At 42.0% G+C, this 24503-nt stretch overlaps 1 protein-coding gene across 4 annotated transcripts in view; it reads right to left on the reverse strand.

The window, feature by feature from the left end:
• srcin1a (SRC kinase signaling inhibitor 1a) overlaps positions 1-24503 on the reverse strand; it is a 70531-nt gene that overhangs the window by 43146 nt on the left and 2882 nt on the right. For 3 of the 4 annotated variants that reach the window (XM_060893109.1, XM_060893106.1, XM_060893105.1), the window contains exons 3-4: positions 12141-12167; positions 946-1141 (exon numbers count right to left, since the gene is read on the reverse strand). In XM_060893109.1, coding sequence (XP_060749092.1) covers positions 946-1141; positions 12141-12167 — 223 coding nt within the window. Of the gene's footprint in view, positions 1-945; positions 1142-12140; positions 12168-22052; positions 22546-24503 lie in introns of those variants that run through there. The other variant, XM_060893108.1, reaches the window with a different exon arrangement.

Here is a 24503-nt window from a genome sequence, read left to right on the forward strand (position 1 = left end):
GCTAACACCACACAGCACGCTTATCTCAAGTTAATAGGCAATCAGGGCAACTTCTTCCACAGGGAGCATGTGTATATATACACAGAGACTCTCGGACATATCGGCAATTTATTGTGGGAATCCAATTAAGCCATCAAGGAATCTTAATCTCTGTCCAAAGACTGAAGTGGAAATGTGCAACATGACCACAGACGGTTTGACGTTTAAGTGAGTTGCTTTTTCCTAGCAGAAGTGAATGGAAATGTATAAAAAGAACAGCCTTTTTTTTTGCCATCTGCTGAGCAAACACTAGTTTTTTGACTTCTAGTAAATGTTTATTAGCACTGTGCCATTTTTTACAACCGGGTTTTAATTCAGATCAATTTTGTTTGAACATGTTTTTAAAAAATTGTCACTATCCCTAAGGAAACTTTGCTATCTCAGGGCTCCAAAATTCAAATTTCTGACCAGAAGAAAATTAGCGGCCCTGAATTATTTATTTGGGTATTTTTTGGTGTAATTTCCGTTCCCAATTTCAGTAAATAAAAAAGTTGTCAAATGTGAATGTGTTTTTCTTCTGTCAGTCGAAATAAAACAGTATTTATAGTTTACAGTATATTATATTCTCAATACACTTTTCAACCCTACTGTGAATGACTTTCTTTCACACTTTTCCCCGTATGGATTAGATTTCGACATCTCTGTTTGTGTTTTACTTCATGGTTTGGAGCAAATAAGTTCAGTTCCTCTCTCCTGGAGGCTGTTTATGTTAACACAATGTGGAGACCAGGAGCTAGTCGATAATGTGGGTTTTCACATTGTGTACATGTGCGTGAGCATACAGGACATGCATTTTAACTGGGACTGGCCAGAGTGAGTAAAAAATCAATGAGCATGTAAGTTGTCAGGGTGGATGAATGGTGTATGGTGTGTGTGTATGTGTCTGTGTGTGTATGTGTGTGTTACCTGGAGAGCGCAGTTTGTTCTGGCTGGCAGATCGGGACAGAGGAAGGCTCTGGCGGAAGCGGTTCATGCGATTGAATCCAAGTGGCATGTCAGCCTCAGACATGGTCTCTAGAGACTCCGCAGAGGCGTAGGACAGTTTGGACGCTTGATCGGCCAAACCAGATTGAGTGGACTGGGAATGGCGTGGACTACGGCTCTGTACGTGAGAAAGCGAGAAACAGAGAATCAGAGAAAAAGTAGCTTCTTATCACTGCTATAGTACAAATGGAGAGTAAAGCATGCAAGTGAAGTACACAAAAGATACAAAGTACACGGATGAACGATCCAAAGTTTGAAAGCTGCCAATATTTCAGTACAACACCAAAGAGGCCACACCTCCTTCACTGAGATTGAGGCAAAGAGGCCACACCTCCTTCACTGAGATTGAGGCAAAGAGGCCACACCTCCTTCACTGAGATTGAGGCAAAGAGGCCACACCTCCTTCACTGAGATTGAGGCAAAGAGGCCACACCTCCTTCACTGAGATTGAGGCAAAGAGGCCACACCTCCTTCAATGGTATTGACAGGCAAAGAGTCCACACCTCCTTCACTAATAATGACAAGCAAAGAGGCCACACCTCCTTCACTGATAATGACAGGCAAAGAGGCCACACCTCCTTCACTAATAATGACAAGCAAAGAGGCCACACCTCCTTCACTGATAATGACAGGCAAAGAGGCCACACGTCCTTCACTAATAATGACAAGCAAAGAGGCCAGACCTCCTTCACTGATAATGACAGGCAAAGAGGCCACACCTCCTTCACTGATAATGACAGGCAAAGAGGCCACACCTCCTTCACTAATAATGACAAGCAAAGAGGCCACACCTCCTTCACTGATAATGACAGGCAAAGAGGCCACACCTCCTTCACTAATAATGACAAGCAAAGAGGCCACACCTCCTTCACTGATAATGACAGGCAAAGAGGCCACACCTCCTTCACTAATAATGACAAGCAAAGAGGCCACACCTCCTTCACTGATAATGACAAGCAAAGAGGCCACACCTCCTTCACTGATAATGACAGGCAAAGAGGCCACACCTCCTTCAATGGTATTGACAGGCAAAGAGTCCACACCTCCTTCACTAATAATGACAAGCAAAGAGGCCACACCTCCTTCACTAATAATGACAGGCAAAGAGGCCACACCTCCTTCACTAATAATGACAAGCAAAGAGGCCACACCTCCTTCACTGATAACAGGCAAAAAGGCCACACCTCCTTTACTGATAATGACAGGCAAAGAGGCCACACCTCCTTCACTGATAATGACAGGCAAAGAGGCCACACCTCCTTCACTGATAACAGGCAATGAGGCCACACCTCCTTCACTGATAATGACAGGCAAAGAGGCCACACCTCTTTCACTGATAACAGGCAATGAGGCCACACCTCCTTCAATGGTATTGACAGGCAAAGAGCCTCACAGAGGCCAAACATCCTTCATTGAGATTAAGGCTCCGATGCCACACCCCCTTCATTGATAATGACAGGCAATGAGGCCACACCCCCTTCATTGATAGTGACAGACAAAGAAGCCACACCTCTTTCACTGATAATGACAGGCAATGAGGCCACACCTCCTTCACTGAGACTGGCAGCCAATGAGGCCACACCTCCTTTACTGAGACTGACAGGTACATCCAGGAGGCTGTTCAATACTACTAATAGACCAATTATGTATTAAAAGAAATAGTAGTAGAGAATGATCAACACAGTCTCTGTAACAACTATAGAAAACTGCTGATTGATAATTAGACTCTGTCTCCGTCTCAATCAGTGTCTTTCTGTCTCTCACAGGCAGACTGATTTAAAAGCCGGTTCTCCTAACGAGCGAGAGATGCGCTCTATTGTGTGGTTTATAGTCGTGCCTCTCCGTGGAGGCTGAACAGTGTTTAATGATGAGACTTCCACAACTCCATCATCACTCCACAGCACTGCACTCTTTCGGTAACGAGCTCCCAGGATGCACCATGCAGATGCTGGATTGGGAATCATCAAGAAGATTTCTTTCCTTTTTATCTGCTCTGTGGTTAATCCACAACATGCTGATTTTCCCACCGAGCGATCTGCTCTAGCTGAATGACGAATATAATAACCTAATAATAAATCCTTATCCATACGAGAGAAAAGGATTTTGATGGAATTACACATATAGATTATCCCCCATGCATACACACTGTGCTTTATTTATCTACCTGAAGTCAGATGCCATGCCTATAGAAAAACCTGTTCATACTAGCAAGCAAAAAAATGGCAAAAAAAAAATAAATCGGTGACCTGAAACAATAATTCATTTGACTGTTGATGTGGCGAATTTTCTTGTTATTTGACATTTATTTGTCATTTTGAGAAGAAGTCTCCAGTTTCTGAACTTTGTAAATTAAAAGTAATAAAGCTGTAGTTAAGTCTTCCAACATAGAAGAGTCTTTCGACCATGACAAGCTGTTTTTGCTTTTTTTTCTAATTAAAGGTGGGGTGCCTGATGTTTGAAAGCCAATGTTGACATTTGAAATCACCAAAACAAACACTAACCAAAATAGGTGTCGCCCCTGTTTTGATAGCTCCGCCCCATACATACATACGTAACCTAGGCAACTATTATGGCGGAACCTGTTGGGGCAGCTGGCCGAGGGTATATTTTTATCAATAAATGAACACAATGAGTAATACTATGGTAATACACATGTGTTTTTGTAGTACTGTGTGTTGTACCGTGAAAGGTTTAGCTCCGTTTCACGCCGAAGACAACGTTCAACACCTAGAACTCGAGGCAGAGGTAACGGCAGGTATCCGCCATGTCAATGTTTCAATCGCTTTCTGCTAATGTCACACATGTGCACTGAACACTCTCTCTGCCGCATATTGACAAGACACGCCCCTTTCTGCTCATTGGCTACACGTTTGTTTTGTTAGTCGGCCCGACTCGGTTTTCTAAGCATTTTTCAAACATCGTGCACCGCGTCTTTAAGTGAATGTTTTTTGAATGTTTGTTATTGAATAACAATAACTCATTTGGAGGTTCCCAGTCTCTACTCTGAGAATCATGGGTAAACAATGCAGCAATATGAATATATTGTGATATTTCTCATTGGAATTTAGAACAGATAGTCAGGCCATGGCCACTAGTGACTACAGTAGTAACAGTAGTAGTGGAAATCAGATTGGAGATTTGTCGCTCTCTAGTCTGAATGTAGCATAACCCAGATAATAGAATATATTATAGAATAGATAATTGCCATTTTTTTACCATTTTATTTACATTTCATATCCTTTGTTCATCTAAATATCACCAGAAGGTTTTAACTGTATGGAGATGCTTGGACCTTGGTCTAGAAGTCTGCATACTCTCTCTCTCTCTCTCTCTCACACACACACACACACACACACACACACACATCACTGATCAAAATTTATGTCCAACAATCACTGATAACTGCTCTATGACCGATCACTGAGCACAATTGTACTCAACAACCAATCCCTCATCAGTATTTGTCCCCATGACTAATCACTGATCACCATTTTGCAAAATGACCAAATTTCCCCAAATGACTAATCACTTATGTAAGCTGTTCACTAATCACTGATTAACATTGGTCCCAACACTGAATTACTAATCATTTACATTACATTTACATTTACAGCATTTGTTAACATTAACGCCCTTATCCAGAGCGATGTACATAAGTACATAATCCGTATTAAATGTATGACTAATCACCATTTATCGCCAGTGAGTAATCACTATTCACCATTGTTTCATCAACCATTCCCTGAATATCATAGTTCCCAATAACCAATCAAAGGTCAAAAAATTATCCCAATTACTGATCACTGAACACTATTGTTTCCAACAACCAAACACATCACCATTTTGCAAAATGACCAATCACTTAGCACCATTTTGCTGGAGGATCAAACACTGGTCACCATTGTTCCCAACAACCAATCACTGAACTATTCAGAGTATCTAATCCGATCCCATATATACACTCACTCACTCACTCACTCACTTTCTACCGCTTATCCGAACTATCTCAGGTCACGGGGAGCCTGTGCCTATCCCAGGCATCATCGGGCATCAAGGCAGGATACACCCTGGACGGAGTGCCAACCCATCACAGGGCACACACACACACTCTCATTCACTCACGCAATCACACACTACGGACAATTTTTCCAGAGATGCAAATCAACCTACCATGCATGTCTTTGGACCGGGGGAGGAAACCGGAGTACCCGGAGGAAACCCCCGAGGCACGGGGAGAACATGCAAACTCCACACACACAAGGCGGAGGCGGGAATCGAACCCCCAACCCTGGATGTGTGAGGCGAACGTGCTAACCACTAAGCCACCGTGCCCCCCCATATATACAGTAAGCAAATAATTCTATGATCTCATCTGGTGATTTCTAGAGGATTTCTAGAGCACACATAAGCTACTCTGGGGAAATTGATTTCTTGTTGTAGGTCTTGAAATGGAGCAAACACACAGCAATGCTACATCAAAATACATCACTCAATATGATTGTTAAAGATGTCCATTCATATGCTGTATGTTGGACATAAGAGTGTTTTAAACTACGACTGTCAACCCTTTGCTTTACTGTGAATACATTCTCGCGTTCTCTTTTTCCTCCTCTCTTTCTTCTGGCTTTTGTTCAATGAAGTATTCAGGGCTGAAATTGCTCAGCACCACTGAAATTGCCTTGCCAAATAGCTGCAGATTGACGGCTGATTCAGTCTTTTGCTGAGAGACTGAGAAATAGAGGGATCGTGTCAAGCTGCTCTCCAGGTATACGGTCAGGAAATGGCAGGCTGCCTCTCAAATAACAAATGGAGGAGAAAAATGATAGATGAAGAACGGAGGGATGAAAAGAAACTTCTCACCTGCTGATTTTACAATGTGCTTTGGTGAGCAGGAGAAAGAGCAGCGGTAACTCATTGGTTAAGGTTTCTAAGAGTGCACGGGGTTTGAATGCGAATGCAGGATTATTAAAAGATCGAGACAATCCAGAGAGTGAACCAAAGCTCGAATGAAAAGGGAGGCATGTTCAGATGAATGGCAAACAGAAAGCACTAATCTAGGACAAAATGGAAATCTATGCAAAACTAAATCAAAATTAGACCGTCAATGAGAAACAGTTCATAATCTTCACTGGCAGAATGTAGGTGTGAGACTTCACACCAAACTGGAGGTACTAATGTCTAAATAACTAAAGTTATTTAAAGGAGTTTGTGTGTGGAAATACAGTAGGTGTAAATACAGGTCATGGATCATGGTCATGGTTTAAAATCGTAAACAAACCTTTTTATATTTTTAGCAGTTTTATTTTCTGCCCTTAAGGTTATCCAGCTCTAACATGCAAACTCTGGTCAACATTGTATTTAATGAACAAGCTCTTTGTTTCCCATCAACCAATCACCACAACTGTCACCACTTTTCCTATCAACTTGAAATTGTCATCTCTTTAGTCAGGAGTACACATAACACATCCCATTATATTGTGCACTATTACACTAGACATGCACATTTTTATGAACAGCAGATATGTTAATCCCTCTGCACTGCTCTTCTTTTTTGTCTACCCGTGCCGAGACACAAAGACATTGTAACCAGCTCCGATCGTCTTCCGTGCGATGAAGTTTTTGGACCTCCCCTGAGACGAGGTCGACTCTGTGAGAATCCTGAGACATCTACAGATCTACCAGCTCCAGTTGGACTCTGTGATACTAAGAGGAGATCTGAACTCCATGTGATCCTTACACCAATACAACATTTGTCTAACTGTATATTTGTAATCACACCATCTAGTGTCACCCATATGAGGATGAGGTTCCCCTTTGAGTCTGGTTCCTCTCAAGGTTTCTTCCTTCACCATCTAAGGGAGTTTTTCTTTGCCCGAGTCACCTCAGACTTGCTCATTGGGGATAAATACATATACATACACACGTACGCACACACTGTGAACTATATATATTTTGAATTTTTATTATATTAATTCTTTATATTACTCCTTATGTTTATCTTCTGTCCTATGTTTATGTTCTGTAAAGCTGCTTTGAGACAATGTCCATTGTAAAAAGCGCTATACAAATAAACTTGAATTGAATCAACTTATCATTAATCAACAGTCTCCCAACGACCAATCACTGATCACTATTGCCCCCCAACAACCGATCACTGATTACCATTGCGCCTGATGACCAATCACTGATCACACCATTTTCTCCAACAGCCAATCACTTATCACCATTTTTCCCAGAAGCCAATCACTGACCAAAACAAGGTAGGTGTACCTAATAATCTGTCATTTTAAAGAAAATCTATTGGTTCAACTCTGTTTTTAACCGGCCATCGATGGTGACGTGTACTCGCCCTGAGAGAAACCAAGCTCTAATGACAAGAGTCAACAGGAGTGTCTTGTCTCATCCCTGTGGATTATGGCTGAAAAGCCAAACAAATATTTACTACCAGATATCGTAAGGCTTTAAAATATGAGGGAAGATGGACAAAAAAGAGGCATGATTTGGGCAACGATTGCATAACAGCCTGTTAGATGAACTGCTTTAAATCTGGAGGAAAGCAAAACCTTATATATGATGTCCATAAAAATGATTAATGTTCTTATAGTGAAACACACACACTTCAGGAGGTAAATCCTAGATATCGTTCCTGATTCTCCTGCTATGACCCTTTCCCCTTAAAAAAGATGCTGTAAGTAAGATTGTACAGACCATAACTGATGCAGTAACCTGACCTTCAAATGAGGTGTATGGCTTCATGGTTTTATATATCGTCGCTGTCGGGCGGAATCCTCGTATCTCCAAAACCGTTATTTTTCAGGAAATTAAAAAAACGCCGTACCTTATCTGCAGTACACAGGGTTTAGTCCGCGTTGCAGTGGATTGTCTTGCGCTAAATTCCTGTCCTCAGACGAGCACCTGAACTAGCGGGGGTCAAGATTTTTTTTTCTTTGAGCCCAGTGTTTTGAAGACATTTACCTCAGAAGACGTGTTGATTTGTTGCGACTCTTCTTGAGGAGAAATATGACGTGAAGCTCTCCCGCGGAGTGAGGAAGAGGTGGACAGTTGAAGTGTCCAATGGAGTTATGAGATTTGCGCTCAAGCTATTTTCAAGACTTTAGATTGGTTAATAACTTGTAAAAATAACAGACCCACGTGAGGACTGACCAATAGCATCGATATATGAAAAAATATGAAATTGACCAAATTTGGACATACGAGGTTTCCGCCCGACAGCGACGATATATATATATATCAAACACAACAAACACAACAAGGTACAAAAAAAAAAAAAACACATACAAATGAGTGATGGCCACGATCTCTACTACTTTAGTCTGTGGCCACCATGGAGCGATGGATATGAAATTCTGAACTTGAACTCTGAACTCATTTTGAATGAGTTCTACAGTATGTCATGTGGGTGAGAACCTACAGATTGGCCACTTATAGGCCAAACTCATTACATATAATGGGGCAACTGGGAGATATTTGACTCCTTACACGTGGCCAAAACATTTTATAACCGACGGTTTAATGTGCATACAGTAAAGACACTCTTTGGCCTTAAATCATCCGAGATCAATAATTTAATTCGATAACATAACAATCTACCATTCTCCAATTTTTTTTGGTTGTAAAGTCGTTGCTAATTTTCTCTAAGAGCTTAATTTTCTCTAAAATGCATTTTAGTAGTCAGATGTAAAGCTTTAGGTTTTCCATCATGTTCCATCAGGTGTCCATTATTTCAGAAATAACTTGTCTTGCAGATTAACATTAAACTGTACGAGAATTAACCTCCTAAGACCCGAGCTTTGGTTTGGCTTGCATTTTAGATGCAATGTGATGTCCACGTGTGTGGACACCAGGTTGTAGGAGGTTAAAAGTATGGTGAATCGTTGTGGAATGAAGATAAGCTTTTATCCAACTGCAAACTCGTACCCACTTTCTGGGTCTTGCCCTTGTCCTGAGTCATATAAAGCATCATTTAAATGTGCCACCAATGTGCAATCTAACTATATTCCCCGCTCTATACAGAAAACTCTAACAGACTCTTGAGATTAGTTAGCAACGTATTAATCGACAGATGGAGCAGAAGACAAGACTATCCTTTCCACCAAGAGAGCAGGAGCAATTATGCTGTCTTGGTCTCTTGACTCCTAATCTTCCGACAATAGGGTGAAAGCTTAGACAGATTTCCCTCTCGGGAACCTCTGATGGGACTCCCAGGCAAGGCAGAATGCACCCTTAGCACACAGCAGGATCTTCTATTAGTGGCTCTCCGGTAGTCTATAATCACTGAGCTACTGTTCATAAACAAATATGGTTGTTGTTTGTGTGTGTGTGTGTATGAGATCTGCTAACAAGACCCAGGCTGTGCGAGAGAGTATAAATGATCAGAGTCACTATGAGTCAGATTACCAGCTTAATAAACCAGTGAAGGGGGAAATGGAGGACACGATCAAGTAATGGCCCTACTATCATCACATCAGTATGCAAAGTTAAACATAAATCATTAACAGCTACAGCATCAGCAAGATGACTCCAGGTTTAAAGCTGTAAAATTGTACCCACTCGCAATGCTTCCTTTAGCAATACATACAGTACAGATTGTATATTTTACTATTGGTGAGAACTTATAGGGGGTTCGTCCAGTTTGCTTTAGAGGTTTCCTCTAGGAACTCCAGTTTCCTCCTACAGTTCAAAGACATACACTGTAGACATCGCAAATTTAACCAGTGTGTGTGTGTGTGGAGTTGTGCTCTGTGATTGGTTGGCACCCCATGCAGGGTGTCTACTACCTTGTGCCCTGAGTCCCCTGGGATAGACTTGAGGTTCCCTGCAACTTGTGTATCGTGTAAAGGTGTCATTCACTGTGGCACTGCAAGTTTCATACCTGACAGTGACCTGCTAAAGAGGTGGAAATTGCTAAATTGGTAGAAATATTGAATAAGCTGAGATGCTCTTGTTATTACATATACTGTAGAAGTACAACACCGTGAAATTCTATTCCTCACATATCCTAGCTTGTTAGGAAGTTGCAGTCAGAGCGTCAGCCGAAATTCCTTAAATGAAAATGTAGACAGGTCTTTTGGGAAACGGTAGCTCAGTGGATAAGGTGTTGGATTACTGATCTGTGAGGTGTTGTGAGATCAAATCCCTGGACCACCAAACTGCCACCGCTGGACACTTGAGCAAGACCTTTAACCGTCAACAGATAAATTGTAAGAATGTAAGTCACTCTGGATAAAGGCGTCTGCCAAATGCCACAAATGACTATTGGGATGCAACAAAAAGTGTCTGCGTATGAAGGTTTTTCTTTTCTGCAGGCCTGAATAAGCAGTCAGATAAGAAGCTGATGGCACAAACAAAGACTATGTCCATTAACATGAATATGTAGAGCTGGGCAGTGCATCCTTGGATCCTATGTAACTGCCTGGTCGAGGTTGTGGTATATTAGGCAAATCATTCATTCATTCATTTTCTACCGCTTATCCGAACTACCTCGGGTCACGGGGAGCCTGTGCCTATCTCAGGCATCATCGGGCATCAAGGCAGGATATACCCTGGACGGAGTGCCAACCCTGCGATGGTTTCCTCTGGGTACTCTGGTTTCCTCCCCCGTTCCCGGAGGAAACCCCCGAGGCACGGGGAGAACATGCAAACTCCACACACACAAGGTGGAGGCAGGAATCGAACCCCGACCCTGGAGGTGTGAGGCAAACGTGCTAACCACTAAGCCACCGTGCCCCCTATTAGGCAAATCAACTCGATTTATATTTTTGTACATTACTGAGGCCATCTAAATTTGGTAAAACACTCTATAATTATGTACAAACAAAAATAACAACTGTGTGACCAGGATTTCAAAAATAACACTCTACATGAGACAAAAATACATCGTAAAGACCTAAATATTAATTAAAATATTGTACAGCACTGTCTTTCTCAATATACATCACCTCTTTTACATTTCTGTCACACACAATGACACGGGAAGCATCTTGCACACAAGCATGCCTAGTTTTAATTACTCTGTTAATGTGGGAATTTTATTTACAGTATATAGCAAGTTTCACAATAGACGTCACCAAAAAGCAGCATCACATAGATCCAGGTGTAGTGTTAGATCCTTAATGAACAAAAGCCAGAGGTGAACATGGCATGGAAAACCTTCCTATGAGAGAAACAAGTCTATAACGGGAATCTGGGTGACGATCATTAATTATTGGGTTAAGCAAATATTCAGGATAAGCAGATTGTCAATAATGAGCACAGGACAGTCTTTATGAATACAGCAGCAACTCTTAGGGGCTTTTTACACCTGGTCACTTCATGCGTTTTCTGTGATCCGATAGCTATCCGACGGTAAAAAGACCAGGTCTAAATGCCCTCCGAAACGTTTTCGAGACGGATATAAATCTGATCGTTCAAACCACTTCAGGAGGTGGTCTGGGACGTGTTTCAGATGAAACTGGACAGGTGTAAATGAAAGTGGTTGTTCAAGCCACATACGTCAGCGCTATACTCCGCCCAAACGGAAGTACGTCACTCGCAGGTGACTCACGAGTCGTGCATTGCGCCAGAAACAAATATGTTTTCCCACCACTGCTGGCTCCGATCTTTCATTCAGGTGTCTCGTTGGGTCTTAAAATGCAGCAAACAGTAAATGCTGTTTTTTGTAGCAACCGCATACACCAAAGCGCGTTCCATTTGCATTTTGGGCGGGAGTAGAAAGATCGGATCGATATCCGATTCGCCGAGACGCATTTATGTGGCCTGATGTAAACGAACAGTTTTAACCAATCAGATAGCTATCGGATCAGAGAAAACACATGAAGTGACCAGGTGTAAAAAGGCCCTTAGGTACATGTTAAAGTATCCAAATGAGACTGCACACTGTCTTCAAGATTAACACACACAGCTTTGTAAACCTTCTCCCACCCACATATACATGCATAATCACCCAACAGTTGTGAACGTAAAGTACATTTACATACATAGAGGCCATTGCTCAGATTTGAGGGGAATATATAGACAACAGAAACACATCATATATGCATATGTAGAAGCTAATGCTCAAGCCAAAGATAATATATTAAGTGACTTTGAGTACTGACCTTAAAACTCCAATAGTTTGGCTGTTGCTGTGAAAAGAGAGAGAAGAAGAAGAAAGAAAAGAGTCAGTCATTTCACACATTTCCTGCAGCAACAAAAACCCTCTCAGCACGTTCGTGCCTCTGACAGCCAGCCTGCTGTGAGCGAATATCAAAGAAAACCAGAAAGACGTCTCTTTGAATAAATGAACTGCTCTTTTTTTTTTTTTGCACATTTTACACTCTCAAATCTCAAACCCTACTTAAACAGAATGTTTTATTTTATATTAGTATAGCGAATACCAGTTTTAGCCTGATACAGAATTTATTGGAATCTGATGTCAGGATTATAATACAAATGTATGAAAGATCTTAAAATAAAGCAATAAAGCAAACAAAGGTTCTGCTCTGTTTGGATGTACACACTGCAGAAGCCAGAGACGCCATGCCTTCACTGGGGCTAATAGGTACAGAGGCCACACCTCCTTCACTGAGACAAATAGGTACATAAGCCTCAGCTTCAATAAAAACGATAGGTAGAGCCTAATTTAATAGAACTGACTGGCGCACAGGCCACACCACATTCACTGAGACTGACAGACACACAGGCCACGCCTCCTTCACTGAGACTGACAGACACACAGGCCACGCCTCCTTCACTGAGACTGACAGACACACAGGCCACGCCTCCTTCACTGAGACTGACAGACACACAGGCCACACCTCCTTCACTGAGACTGACAAATACACAGGCCACGCCTCCTTCACTGAGACTGACAGACACACAGGCCACACCTCCTTCACTGAGACTGACAAATACACAGGCCACGCCATATTCACTGTGTCTGACAGACACACAGGCCACGCCTCCTTCACTGAGACTGACAGACACACAGGCCACACCTCCTTCACTGAGACTGACAAATACACAGGCCACAACACATTCACTGAGACTGACAGACACACAGGCCACACCTTCTTCACTGAGACTGACAGACACACAGGCCACACCTCCTTCACTGAGACTGACAAATACACAGGCCACGCCTCCTTCACTGAGACTGACAAATACACAGGCCACGCCTCCTTCACTGAGACTGACAAATACACAGGCCACGCCATATTCACTGTGTCTGACAGACACACAGGCCACGCCTCCTTCACTGAGACTGACAAATACACATGCCACGCCTTCTTCACTGAGACTGACAGGTACAGAGGCCACACCTACTTTAATAGAACTTTCAGGCACAGAGGCCACGCCTCCTTCACTGAGACTGACGGATATACAGGCCATGCCTCCTTCACTGAGACTGATAGGTACAGAGGCCACGCCTATTTTAATGAAACTGACAGGCACAGAGGCCACGTCAAATTTAATGAGATTGATAGGTACAGAGGCCACGCCTACTTCTATAGCCCTACTCTTCTACTGAGATTACTCCAAAATGTTAGATGAGCAAAGAAACATTTTAATTTCTCTCTGCGATTAAATCTGAAATGGAATATAATCACACTGTGTGTGTGTGTGAGAGAGAGCGAGAGAGCGAGAGAGAGCGAGCGAGCGAGAGAGAGAGCGAGCGAGCGACAGAGAAACCTCATGGTCAGGGAAGACCTTTTAGGCCCAGTGAAATTTGACATCCAGAGTGAGCCCATGAATTTTAATTCACATTTCTCATCTCACATTCTCTGAGCTTCTTCGCTTTTTTCTTATTATCTCCCTCTCTCTCTCTCTCTCTCTCTCTCTCTCTCTCACACACACACACACACACACACACACACAAAACTGATACCGAACGAGGCGAGTGCCATGGGTTTTCTTTTAAAAAACACACAACTCCCCCAACACATTTATTTTCATACTGAAAATGTAGCAGAATTCCACAAGTCTCATCTGATCCATCTTATTACCATTCACACCACTGAATATTTCATGAATATTCCATTACCATGGCTCTACACACACCGTGATAGAGTGACTGTGTGTGTGTGTCTGAATGAAATGCGCAGATATCATACACACAAGTTTAACCTTTTACTTTAAGCCTAGCGCAGCATGTAGCTGAGATTTGCTAATATTAACTAGCCAAACCAAACAAAAGATTTAGTAAACACAGTGGAACAAACTGACCCTTTGCTAGTTTGTTAGCTAGCTAACCATGTTACACAGAGAGCTCTGGGCTGTTATAGCTGTGATAGCTATGATTAGTCATCATGCAAGCTGAGAAGCTAACAAAAAGTAGTATATAAAGAAATATGTTTGTTACAAAGACTGTATATGGATGTTCTGTTTAAATTTTGTCAGTTGTAGAACCAAATAAGCTAATTGTTCCAGCTAGCACTAACTTTGTTCGCTAACTTTAGCTAGCGAACAAAGTTAAAATACTTTTTGAGAAAGAAAAAAAAAAATACTGTACGTGTCGTCTTTATTCTTGTATCTTGTTCAAGTTTGTTCTGACAAGATAAATTAATATGAACTCGGATCAGTTCGTCATTTATTACTGATGATAAAGTCATTTTGTGTGCTGTTGGTTTGATAGTGACGCAAAATGTCACACAACTCCGACACCGATCTATTTTACTCAGTTTGATTGAACAAAATGTTGATGTTTGGCATAACGGTATCTAAATAGGTTCACACACACGTTCATCGACACCGCTTTCAATTTTGTGTTGACGAGAACAGCGTCTGAAATGCAAATGCCTCTTTGAAAGCTCTCTCCTCAGAGAATGCAAAGCAAATATTCACAACATGAACTTGCACACAGGCTCACACTAAAACCCCTGGTGTGTCATCGATAAAAAGGTGTTTTTCAGAGAACTAGGAACCAAGGTCAGATGTAATTTAATCATCCTTGCTGTGTTGCCATGTGTCCTGTGGCTGTTCGGATCGTTGCGCTGAGGTCTTATCAGGTATCACAGCACATGGACACTGACAAAGCAGCCTGTCCTGTCTGGCCTCTTTTAATAGCTTTTACTGCAGGAAATGCCTTAATGTGTGCATCAAATCTCAAACATCTCAAACTCCATCATAAAAAGGAGTGTATTTCACTTCCCAAAGATATCATTTAGGTTAGTTTTTTGCTGGTTGTGTAATTTGCTAGATTGTGTAAATTAATCTAGATGTAGATATAGTATGTAGATGATTGTTTCCTGGGGTTGAGTTCAGTTAGCTAATGTATCACAACCATTATTTTATTATGCACACACAAAAATTATAACGCCTGGATTATACGTAAGCAAGACAGCTGTCGCAAAATATCCTCTTTCGTTCGGGGTGTCGCTTGAACACGTTATCTGAAACGAATAGCATGCGTCCGTGTACTAGGATGTGACGTCAAATCGGAAACAGGATAATACGCAACAGCAATGGTGAAAGGTTTTGAAGGGAAGCTACTCCACGGTTACCACTGTACAATCTGTACGATTGATGGCCTCTATGACAAATTTAGCATGAAATTGCTTTTACAGGAAAAACAGCACAAAAAATAAAAGTAAATAAATCCAAGACAGATGCATACAAGATTCATTAAATTGCCATCAACGTTGATTCTGCCTTAGCTGGGGCATTGTCTCATGGTTACTGTTAACAGTACTCAAGTAAGACTGGAGGACTACAGGTTTGCAATTAGTGGGAACATCTAAATAAAACACAGACTCCACTTGAGATTCCAATTTGTCAGCTTTTTTCATCCGTGAGGTCCAATTAACGTCAAATCAACATGACTGCACACATCATCAGAAGAAAACCAATGAGTTATAGTGTATATACAACTGCTTTCTTTAACTCAATTAACATACAGATATATTTGTGTGATATGTCTGTGTAATGTCTGATGTGAAAAATGCAGGGGGGCACGGTGGCTTAGTGGTTAGCACGTTCGCCTCACACCTCCAGGGTCGGGGTTCGATTCCCGCCTCCACCTTGTGTGTGTGGAGTTTGCATGTTCTCCCCGTGCCTCGGGGGTTTCCTCCGGGTACTCCGGTTTCCTCCCCCGGTCCAAAGACATGCATTGGCATCTCTGGAAAATTGTCCATAGTGTGTGATTGTGTGAGTGAATGAGTGTGTGTGCGCCCTGCGATGGGTTGGCACTCCGTCCAGGGTGTATCCTGCCTTGATGCCCGATGACGCCTGAGATAGGCACAGAGGTAGTTTGGATAAGCGGTAGAAAATGAATGAATGAATCTATAACACTGACTATACAGATTGAGTACAAAGACATCGAGCTGACATGCTTATGTGTCATGTGTCGATCCGATTTGCAAGTTACCACTTAAAATAAAGAATTCAGCAATATTCCACACCTAAATGACTACTTTAACAATGTTGTAGTGTATTTGAGCTTAAGGCTTTTTGAAGAGTTCCTTAGGTGGTTAATCATTTTAGCCTTCTAAAGTTGCCCATTGGATTCCCATTCCCATTTCCCACTGGTTATCAATGGGAGCTCATGGATCACCATTAGAACTCCATGTATACGCCATACATTCTCTCATGGGACCTCATTAGAAATTCATGAAACTCCAACTAGGAAGACACATGGACCAGGTTGTCACAAGCGGCACCTTAAGTCAAAAAGATGTTTTGCACAGCACACCCTAATGCTGCTACCAACTGCTGCTATCCTATGTGTACATATGTTTACAAGCATCCACACAATAATCCACACAGTCTGTATTTTGGTAAGTGCTATTTATGTATCTGTCCTGTAGCATATTGTATGTCTACACTGTCTCTTGTCTCGCACAGTTTGCACTAGGTTTCACACTACGTGCTTTATGTGGCTAGGTTAACTTATTTTTAAGTCCTTAACTCATTCATTCATTCATCTTCTACCGCTTATCCGAACTACCTCGGGTCACGGGGAGCCTGTGCCTATCTCAGGCATCATCGGGCATCAAGGCAGGATACACCCTGGACGGAGTGCCACTCACACACTAGGGACAATTTTCCAGAGATGCCAATCAACCTACCATGCATGTCTTTGGCCCGGGGGAGGAAACCGGAGTACCCGGAGGAAACCCCCGAGGCACGGGGAGAACATGCAAACTCCACACACACAAGGTGGAGGCGGGAATCGAACCCCCAGCCCTGGAGGTGTGAGGCGAACGTGCTAACCACGAAGCCACCGTGCCCCCCCCATCATTAACTCATTATTATTTTAAGCAGTTCTGTGTTTTATTTAGCACCATGGACAAGGAGGAACTTTGTTTGCTTATATATGTGTGAAATGGCAATACAAGCTTCTTGACTCGAAATCTAAATCTATGAAATCGCAATCCGGACTATAACAAGACACTATCTTATTATCACCTTAGAGAAATATAGTGTAGACAGTCCACCTGCCATCATGTTGTTGAAAGTTATGGGGCAACTGGGGAACCTGAGAAACAGTAATGCAGGATCTTGGTGATAGCAACAAAACCTGCTGTACTATCGAGCCACCCGTGAACCTCTATTTATCCATTTTGTGATGGGTCACAAGCAGGCTGGCGTCTATCCCAGGGAACTCGGGGCACAAGGTGGGGGACACATTGGACAGGGTGCCAACCTACTGCAATCCACAATCTTATACACACTAACACACTATGGAGAGTTTAACCTACAACAATTCTTGCCTGAATTCTTGCCGGATCTCGTGTTTGCACTTTGGTGAACTGTCTTAACAAACTGTCAGCAGAAGTGCCACCTCACAGCTCCAGGGTCTCCGGATCGATCCAGACCACGAGTTACTGTTTGTCTGGAATTTTGAATGTTGTTCTTTTTTTATGCATAGGGGTTTCCTCCAGGCACTCCAGTTTCCTTCGACCACCCAACAACATGCTAGTAGGTGGATAAGCATGTAATGGATAGTTCCCCATCCAGGGTGTCACAAGCATTCTTTGTGATATGCAATACATTCCTGCGGTACACAGGATAATACAATTACTGCCTTCTAATAGGGTTTCACTTAGTCTAATATGTTAATAGTCTTAGTTAATTTAGTTAGTATTAAGTATAAAATTCTTCTTCTAACATTTAAAGCTATCCACAATCTTGCACCTTCATATCTTCTTGATCTTCTTTATACTCCAACATTAACTCGCACTCTTAGATCTTCTTCTTCCACTCATTTCATTGTTCCCTCCGTCCGTCTTGTAACTATGGGGAATAGAGCTTTCGGTTACTCCGCACCTCGGCTCTGGAACTCACTTCCATCTGAACTCCGTAATATTGATTCTCTTTCAGCATTTAAATCTCATCTTAAAACTCATCTGTTTAGTTTAGCTCATTCTACATCATAATTTGTACTGCTGGTCCAATTTGTACCGCTATGTAACTATTTGATTTTGATTGTTTTTGTTGTTTTTTTGTACGGTGACCTTGAGTGTTCAGAAAAACGCCTTTAAATAAAATGTATTATTATTATAATAATAATTCTTCTTCTTCTTCTTCTTCTTCTTCTTCTTCTTATTATTATTATTAAATATGTACAAATATGTATTAAATTAGTTAATTTAGTCTAATATGTAGCCTGCAATTTTGCTTTTATCCATCTCACCTTCCCATAGGTACCACATTTGCCTAGAGCAAAGCAAAAGTTTCAAAAGATTCAGCTCAATATTGTCCAGACTACAGCCCCCTGGAGCAATTCTGTGCCACCGATGCAATTCTTTTTTTATTTCAAAACTAAATCGCTGAGCAACTCTAGTGCCTTTTGCCTATAGCGTGTAGCTACGCACATCCGTATGTACAGCCACCTTCAAAAGTATTGGGACAGCAAGGGTGATTCTTTTGTGTTTGCTTTATACTGAAGACATTTACCACATCTAGAGGTGTGTGTGTGTGTGTGTGTGTGTGTGTGTGTGGGGGGGGGGGGGGGTCTTAGGATGTGACCTCTTTGGTTAACACCCAATTTTTCAGGCAGCAACAGTAAAGAAGAGATAAAGTAAAGTAAATGAAAGTATATAACAATTGATGTTTGGTTGCATATCTTTTGCTTGCAATAACCTAATTGGTGCATTCTTCTTTTGTGATGTTTTTGCTGGGTCTCTTCAGTCTCCTCTTCAGTAGGTGAAATGGGTTAAGGTCCATTGGGTTAAGGTTTGGTGATTGACTCAGCCAGTCTACGGCCTTTCACTTTTTCCCTTGATGAAGTCCTTTGTTGTGTTGGTAGAGTGTTTTGATTCATTGTATTGCTCCATGATGAAGAATTGGACTGGATGCATCTCTCTGTAAACTTGCAGACAGAATGTTTCTCACTCACTCACTCACTTACTCATTTTCTACCGCTTATCCGAACTACCTCGGGTCATGGGCAGCCTGTGCCTATCTCAGGCGTCATCGGGCATCAAGACAGGATACACCCTGGACGAAGTGCCAACCCATCGCAGGGCACACACACACACTCTCATTCACTCACGCAATCACACACTAGGGACAATTTTCCAGAGATGTCAATCAACCTACCATGCATGTCTTTGGACCGGGGGAGGAAACCCTGAGACACGGGGAGAACATGCAAACTCCACACACACAAGGCGGAGGCGGGAATCGAACCCCCAACCCTGGAGGTGTGAGGCAAACATGCTAACCACTAAGCCACCGTGCCCCCACAGAATGTTTCTGTAGACATAAATTAATTTTGCTGCCACCATTACGTGTTACATCATCAGTAAAAGTTAGCGAGTCTGTTCCAGAACCAGCTTTGCAAGGCCAAGCCATAACACTACCACCACCATTTTTCACAGATTGTAAAATTTGCAGTGAACTTGTCATTTCCATCACTTTGATAAAGGTTTATCTTGGTTCCAGAGCTTTTGTGGCTCTTCATTTGTATCTTGTAGTGTGGCCTCTATATTTCTGCTTTCAAAGCATTATTGAAACAGTGGATTGTGAGAATTCCCCCTGCCCTGTGGAGGTTGTTGGTCATTAATCACTTACTGTTGTTTTTTTATACACAAGTCTTACAAGTCGTTAGTACACCAATGTTTTCTTTCTGTCTTTTCCTAGCTACAAAGTGATTTGCTTTTCTCCCATAGACAGCTCTCATACCCTTCTTTAACAAATATTGTATTTACAGTACATGCAAAAGCTAAAGCGCAAACCAAGAGTAAACATTTAGAGCGATTTAACTGTTTAAACAGTCGATCTGACGGGACACACCTGGGCAAGAAGAATCACCTGTACCAATATTCTTGATCACTTGAAAAAATATGTGCGTTCATGCAACAAGTGTCATATTCTGAGTTGTTTAGTATTAAATATCAGTATACAAAAGCTAAAATTCGGATCTGCCGTATTATGTTCATCTTTTGATCTAAATCCCAAATGGTTTTCACTGTTTAACAAAAAAAAACAGCAGAATTGACCTTGATGTTCCAATACTTTTGGAGAAGATGGAATATTGGCATATGTATAATAATGTTAGAAGTGGCGAAATTAAATAGTGAAAGAGACAACGCTGGTTTTTATCCTAGCTTTCTCCAGTATATTATTTGTTCAGCATTTTTCAACAATATTGACCCTTTTCTTTAATATGCAAATGAGCTTTACGACTCTACAAGTGCTGATTCTGGAGAATCCTTCCATGAATAAACTCCATAATCTCCATACAAAAAAATTCACAGTATCAAAAATGTGTGTGTGTGTGTGTGTGTGTGTGTGTGCGCGTGTGTGTGTGTGTTTAATCTGTTCACAAAAGTTCCTGTGTTTTCTGTTACTATGGCAACAATAATGTATCTGCCTGAGCTGCTTTTCTGGAAAACGAATCAACTCTGACCAATCAAATAGAGAATACAGCATCAACTGTTTATTTAAAATAGATTAAAATTACACACGCACAAACACACACTCACACACTCACACACACACACACACACACACACTCACACACACTCACACACACCATGACCTTGTAACCGCTTAATGAATTTGATCTTGAATTGATCATGAATGCAGATTTAATTCATTCATAATACAGAGTCACCTGTGTGACAGTGAAGTTTGACCTGATGAAAAATATGTTGATTCGTTTGAATTACAGCCCCGATTCCATGCAACCCGAAACATAAACAAACCCAGAAATACAAGACACCTGAATACACACATCTGAGCTCACACACATTGATAAAAAAAACAATACAAGATTTACGACTACAACGTTACCCTGGTGGTGTCGTATCACTTTTATATTACATCCTTCCTGAGCAAATAATATCAAATGACAAGTTGTGTCAGAGTCTGTGTGTGTGTGTGTGTGTGTGTGTGTGTGTGTGTGCTGAGTGAAGCCGCCAGCATCCAGCCTGATGATGTCATTTTCAGCCAACTACTGGCGTCTCCTGTTGCTTAGTAACGGTGTAATGCACTGTTGGGGAAAATTGCCCATTTGACCTGCAGCTGGATGGAAGCGTTTGCTTGAGCCAAATGGTGATGCACACACACACATATATACACACACACACACACACACACACACACACACACACAGTTTACCTTATAGGTACCAACCCACTGTCCCCACAAGTAAAAAATTGGCAGATATTTCTACCCTTGAAGAGAAGCATTTTCTCTCTCTCTCTCTTTCACACATGCACACACACATGCACACACACACACACACACACACACACACACACACAGCACTTTACGTTTGGGCTGAACCAGCTGCACCTGGTCCAACTGAGTAACATGTGTCAACCTAGTGTGTGAGAGCACACACACACACACACACACACATACACACACAATCCCACGTATGAAACAGCCGCTGACAGAAGGACAAGCAGGCGCATGCCACCTGACCTGCATGCAAAGTAGTCTCTCTCTCTCTCTCTCTCTCTCTCTCTCTCACACACACACACACACACACACACACACACACACAATGCACATGCATCTGGTCTCCACAACAACCGCTCTAACAATAAACAAGTGAAGCAGACAAACACCCCTCTTACCTGCACCTGTACGCGTGGACGCGTGTGTACACACAAACACACGCATTACAGAGACCTGGATGCCTTTAGTCAGCGTGAGCGTCACTCAGCTGCCCCAAAACACTCATTCTCTGGCTTTTCTCTGTCTCCCAGCGGCGACGCTTTATTTAATTCATTACCACATCGGCAGGCTGCTGCTTGGCTGCTTTAATACTTCCGCGCTAGAGTGTCAGGGTGGTGGAGGGGTGGAGAAGGAAGGAGGTGTGTGTGAATGTGTGTGTGCCAGAGAGAGAGAGAGTGTGAGAGAGAGAGAGACGCACTGGGCTAATTAACTCTCCTCTTCCTCTTTTACACGCTGCCGCACTTGTCCTCCCGTTCCCTTGCTTCCCTGCCCTTTTTCTTCTCTTCCTCTCCTCCTACACATTCCCAGCTGGCGTATTCCTGTGATTCCTCTCTCCAGGTTCCTGCTACGTTCCTGATATCCGAGCAGCTTTTCTTGTTATCCCTGGTCTACTCTCTCTCTCTCTCTCTCTCTCTCTCTCTCTCTCTCTCTCTCTCCAGCCTGACCTTTGCAATATGATATCACCAGCTTCCATATAAGGGCAATGTCACCGTGGCAACCGTGGACTCCACCTGTCTCTCACTCACCCTCTCTCTCGGTGTCACTTGCTCTCTCACACACTGCACTTATTCATTCATCCCGCACTCACACAGCACACAGGTGAAGGCAAAACAACAAAAAGCCAACAGACGAATGGAGCATGAAGAAGCGAAGAGAGAGCGATAGAGAGAATACAAGAGGGAGCAGTGAAAAGGCTACGAAGGGAAGTGAAACGGATGGATTTTCTGCAGCATTGCTTTACATACACGTTAATCATCTAATCATATAACTAAAAAAAAAACTCACCATAACTAGTTATCATGACATCCCAGAATGCAATGCACATTTTTTTTAAATACAAAAGACTAAAGACTGCTGCACTGCTCTCTTTAAAGGTGAGGTGTGCGATGTTTGAAAGCCAATGTTGACATTTGAAATCACCAAAACAAACACGCCCCTAACCCAAATGGGTGTCGCCCCTGTTTTGATAGCTCCACCCCACACATACATACGTAACCCAGGCAACTATTATGGCGGAACCTGTTGAGGCAGATGACCGAGGGGATATTTTTATCAATAAATGAACACAATGAGTAATACTATGGTAATACACATGTGTTTTTGTAGTACTGTGTGTTGTACCGTGAAAGGTTTAGCTCCGTTTCACGCCAAAGACGACGTTCAACACCTAGAACCCGAGGCAGAGGTAACGGCAGGTATCCGCCATGTCAGTGTTTCAATCGCTTTCTGCTAATGTCACTCATGCTAATGAACACTCTCTCCGCCGCATATTGACAAGACACGCCCCTTTCTGCTCATTGGCTACACGTTTGTTTTGTTAGTCGGCCCGACTCGGTTTTCTGAAGCATTTTTCAAACATCGTGCACCGCGTCTTTAAGTAGAAATAAAGCGAAGGCTGGTACCTCTGGTCAATTAACTCGTCAGCAGGTAGTCGAACGGCATTCTGGGTAAATCGCTGTTACTCATCGTGAAAACAGAGCAACGTGTTCTGTAACAGCTAGCTTGCTAGCTAGACAAGCTGCCTCACCAGAAATATGTTGATTAGACATAGAAACACAAACATAACATCACCGTAGATTTTTCTGGAAGCTCTATTAGCTCCCTACTAGCTCTATTTAATGATGTACATTTATCTATACATCTGTTTAAATGTTTTATATCAGGTGCTTAGCTCAACTAAATTTAGCCATCTTCTTTCTCGATATCACCGTCTTTTCAGAAGTCAAAGAAATCAACGCAAGAGTGTTCTTGGGGATTATGGAAAAGGTTTAGCGTTGGACCTCGATGGAAATGCGCCGCTCTTATATCAGTTACAATATCGCAACCGTACCGCTATTCGTGAAGCTCTATGTTTTTAACAGCTAAAAAGAATCATGGAATCGTGACAAAAAGCTAGCATGACTTGACACTTAGTGCTAATAAAACGTTTGAGGCGGTCTCATATCTGTTGAAACACTTTGATTTAATGACCTTTAATCAGCGTTTTCGTATATTTACGGGTCACTACTTCCTGATTTAGTCAAAGTTTAACAGAGTGAGGGTTAAGAGAAGTGTTTAAATCAGTGACTTTTTACAGTATTGTGTTAAAACTGCAGCAGGAGTGTAAATCGGTAACAGATTATTTAACGCAGCAGAAAGTCTGATTGTAGAAGAGATTGTTTTTGGTCAGGTTTTTTTTTTTTATTATTATTATCGAGTTAATGGTCCAATCTGACTCTTCACACAGAGTCGATTCATTTTTCCAAGCAGCTCTGAGAGAAGTGCAGCGTCAAATCACGGGTTTATTTTAGTCTGCTCGTTCCAGTAAATTTACACTTTATATTAATCTCAGGTCATCTTGTGAGATAAAA

This window comes from Tachysurus vachellii, chromosome 18 (genome assembly GCF_030014155.1).
Source record: "Tachysurus vachellii isolate PV-2020 chromosome 18, HZAU_Pvac_v1, whole genome shotgun sequence".
Lineage (NCBI taxonomy): Eukaryota > Metazoa > Chordata > Actinopteri > Siluriformes > Bagridae > Tachysurus > Tachysurus vachellii.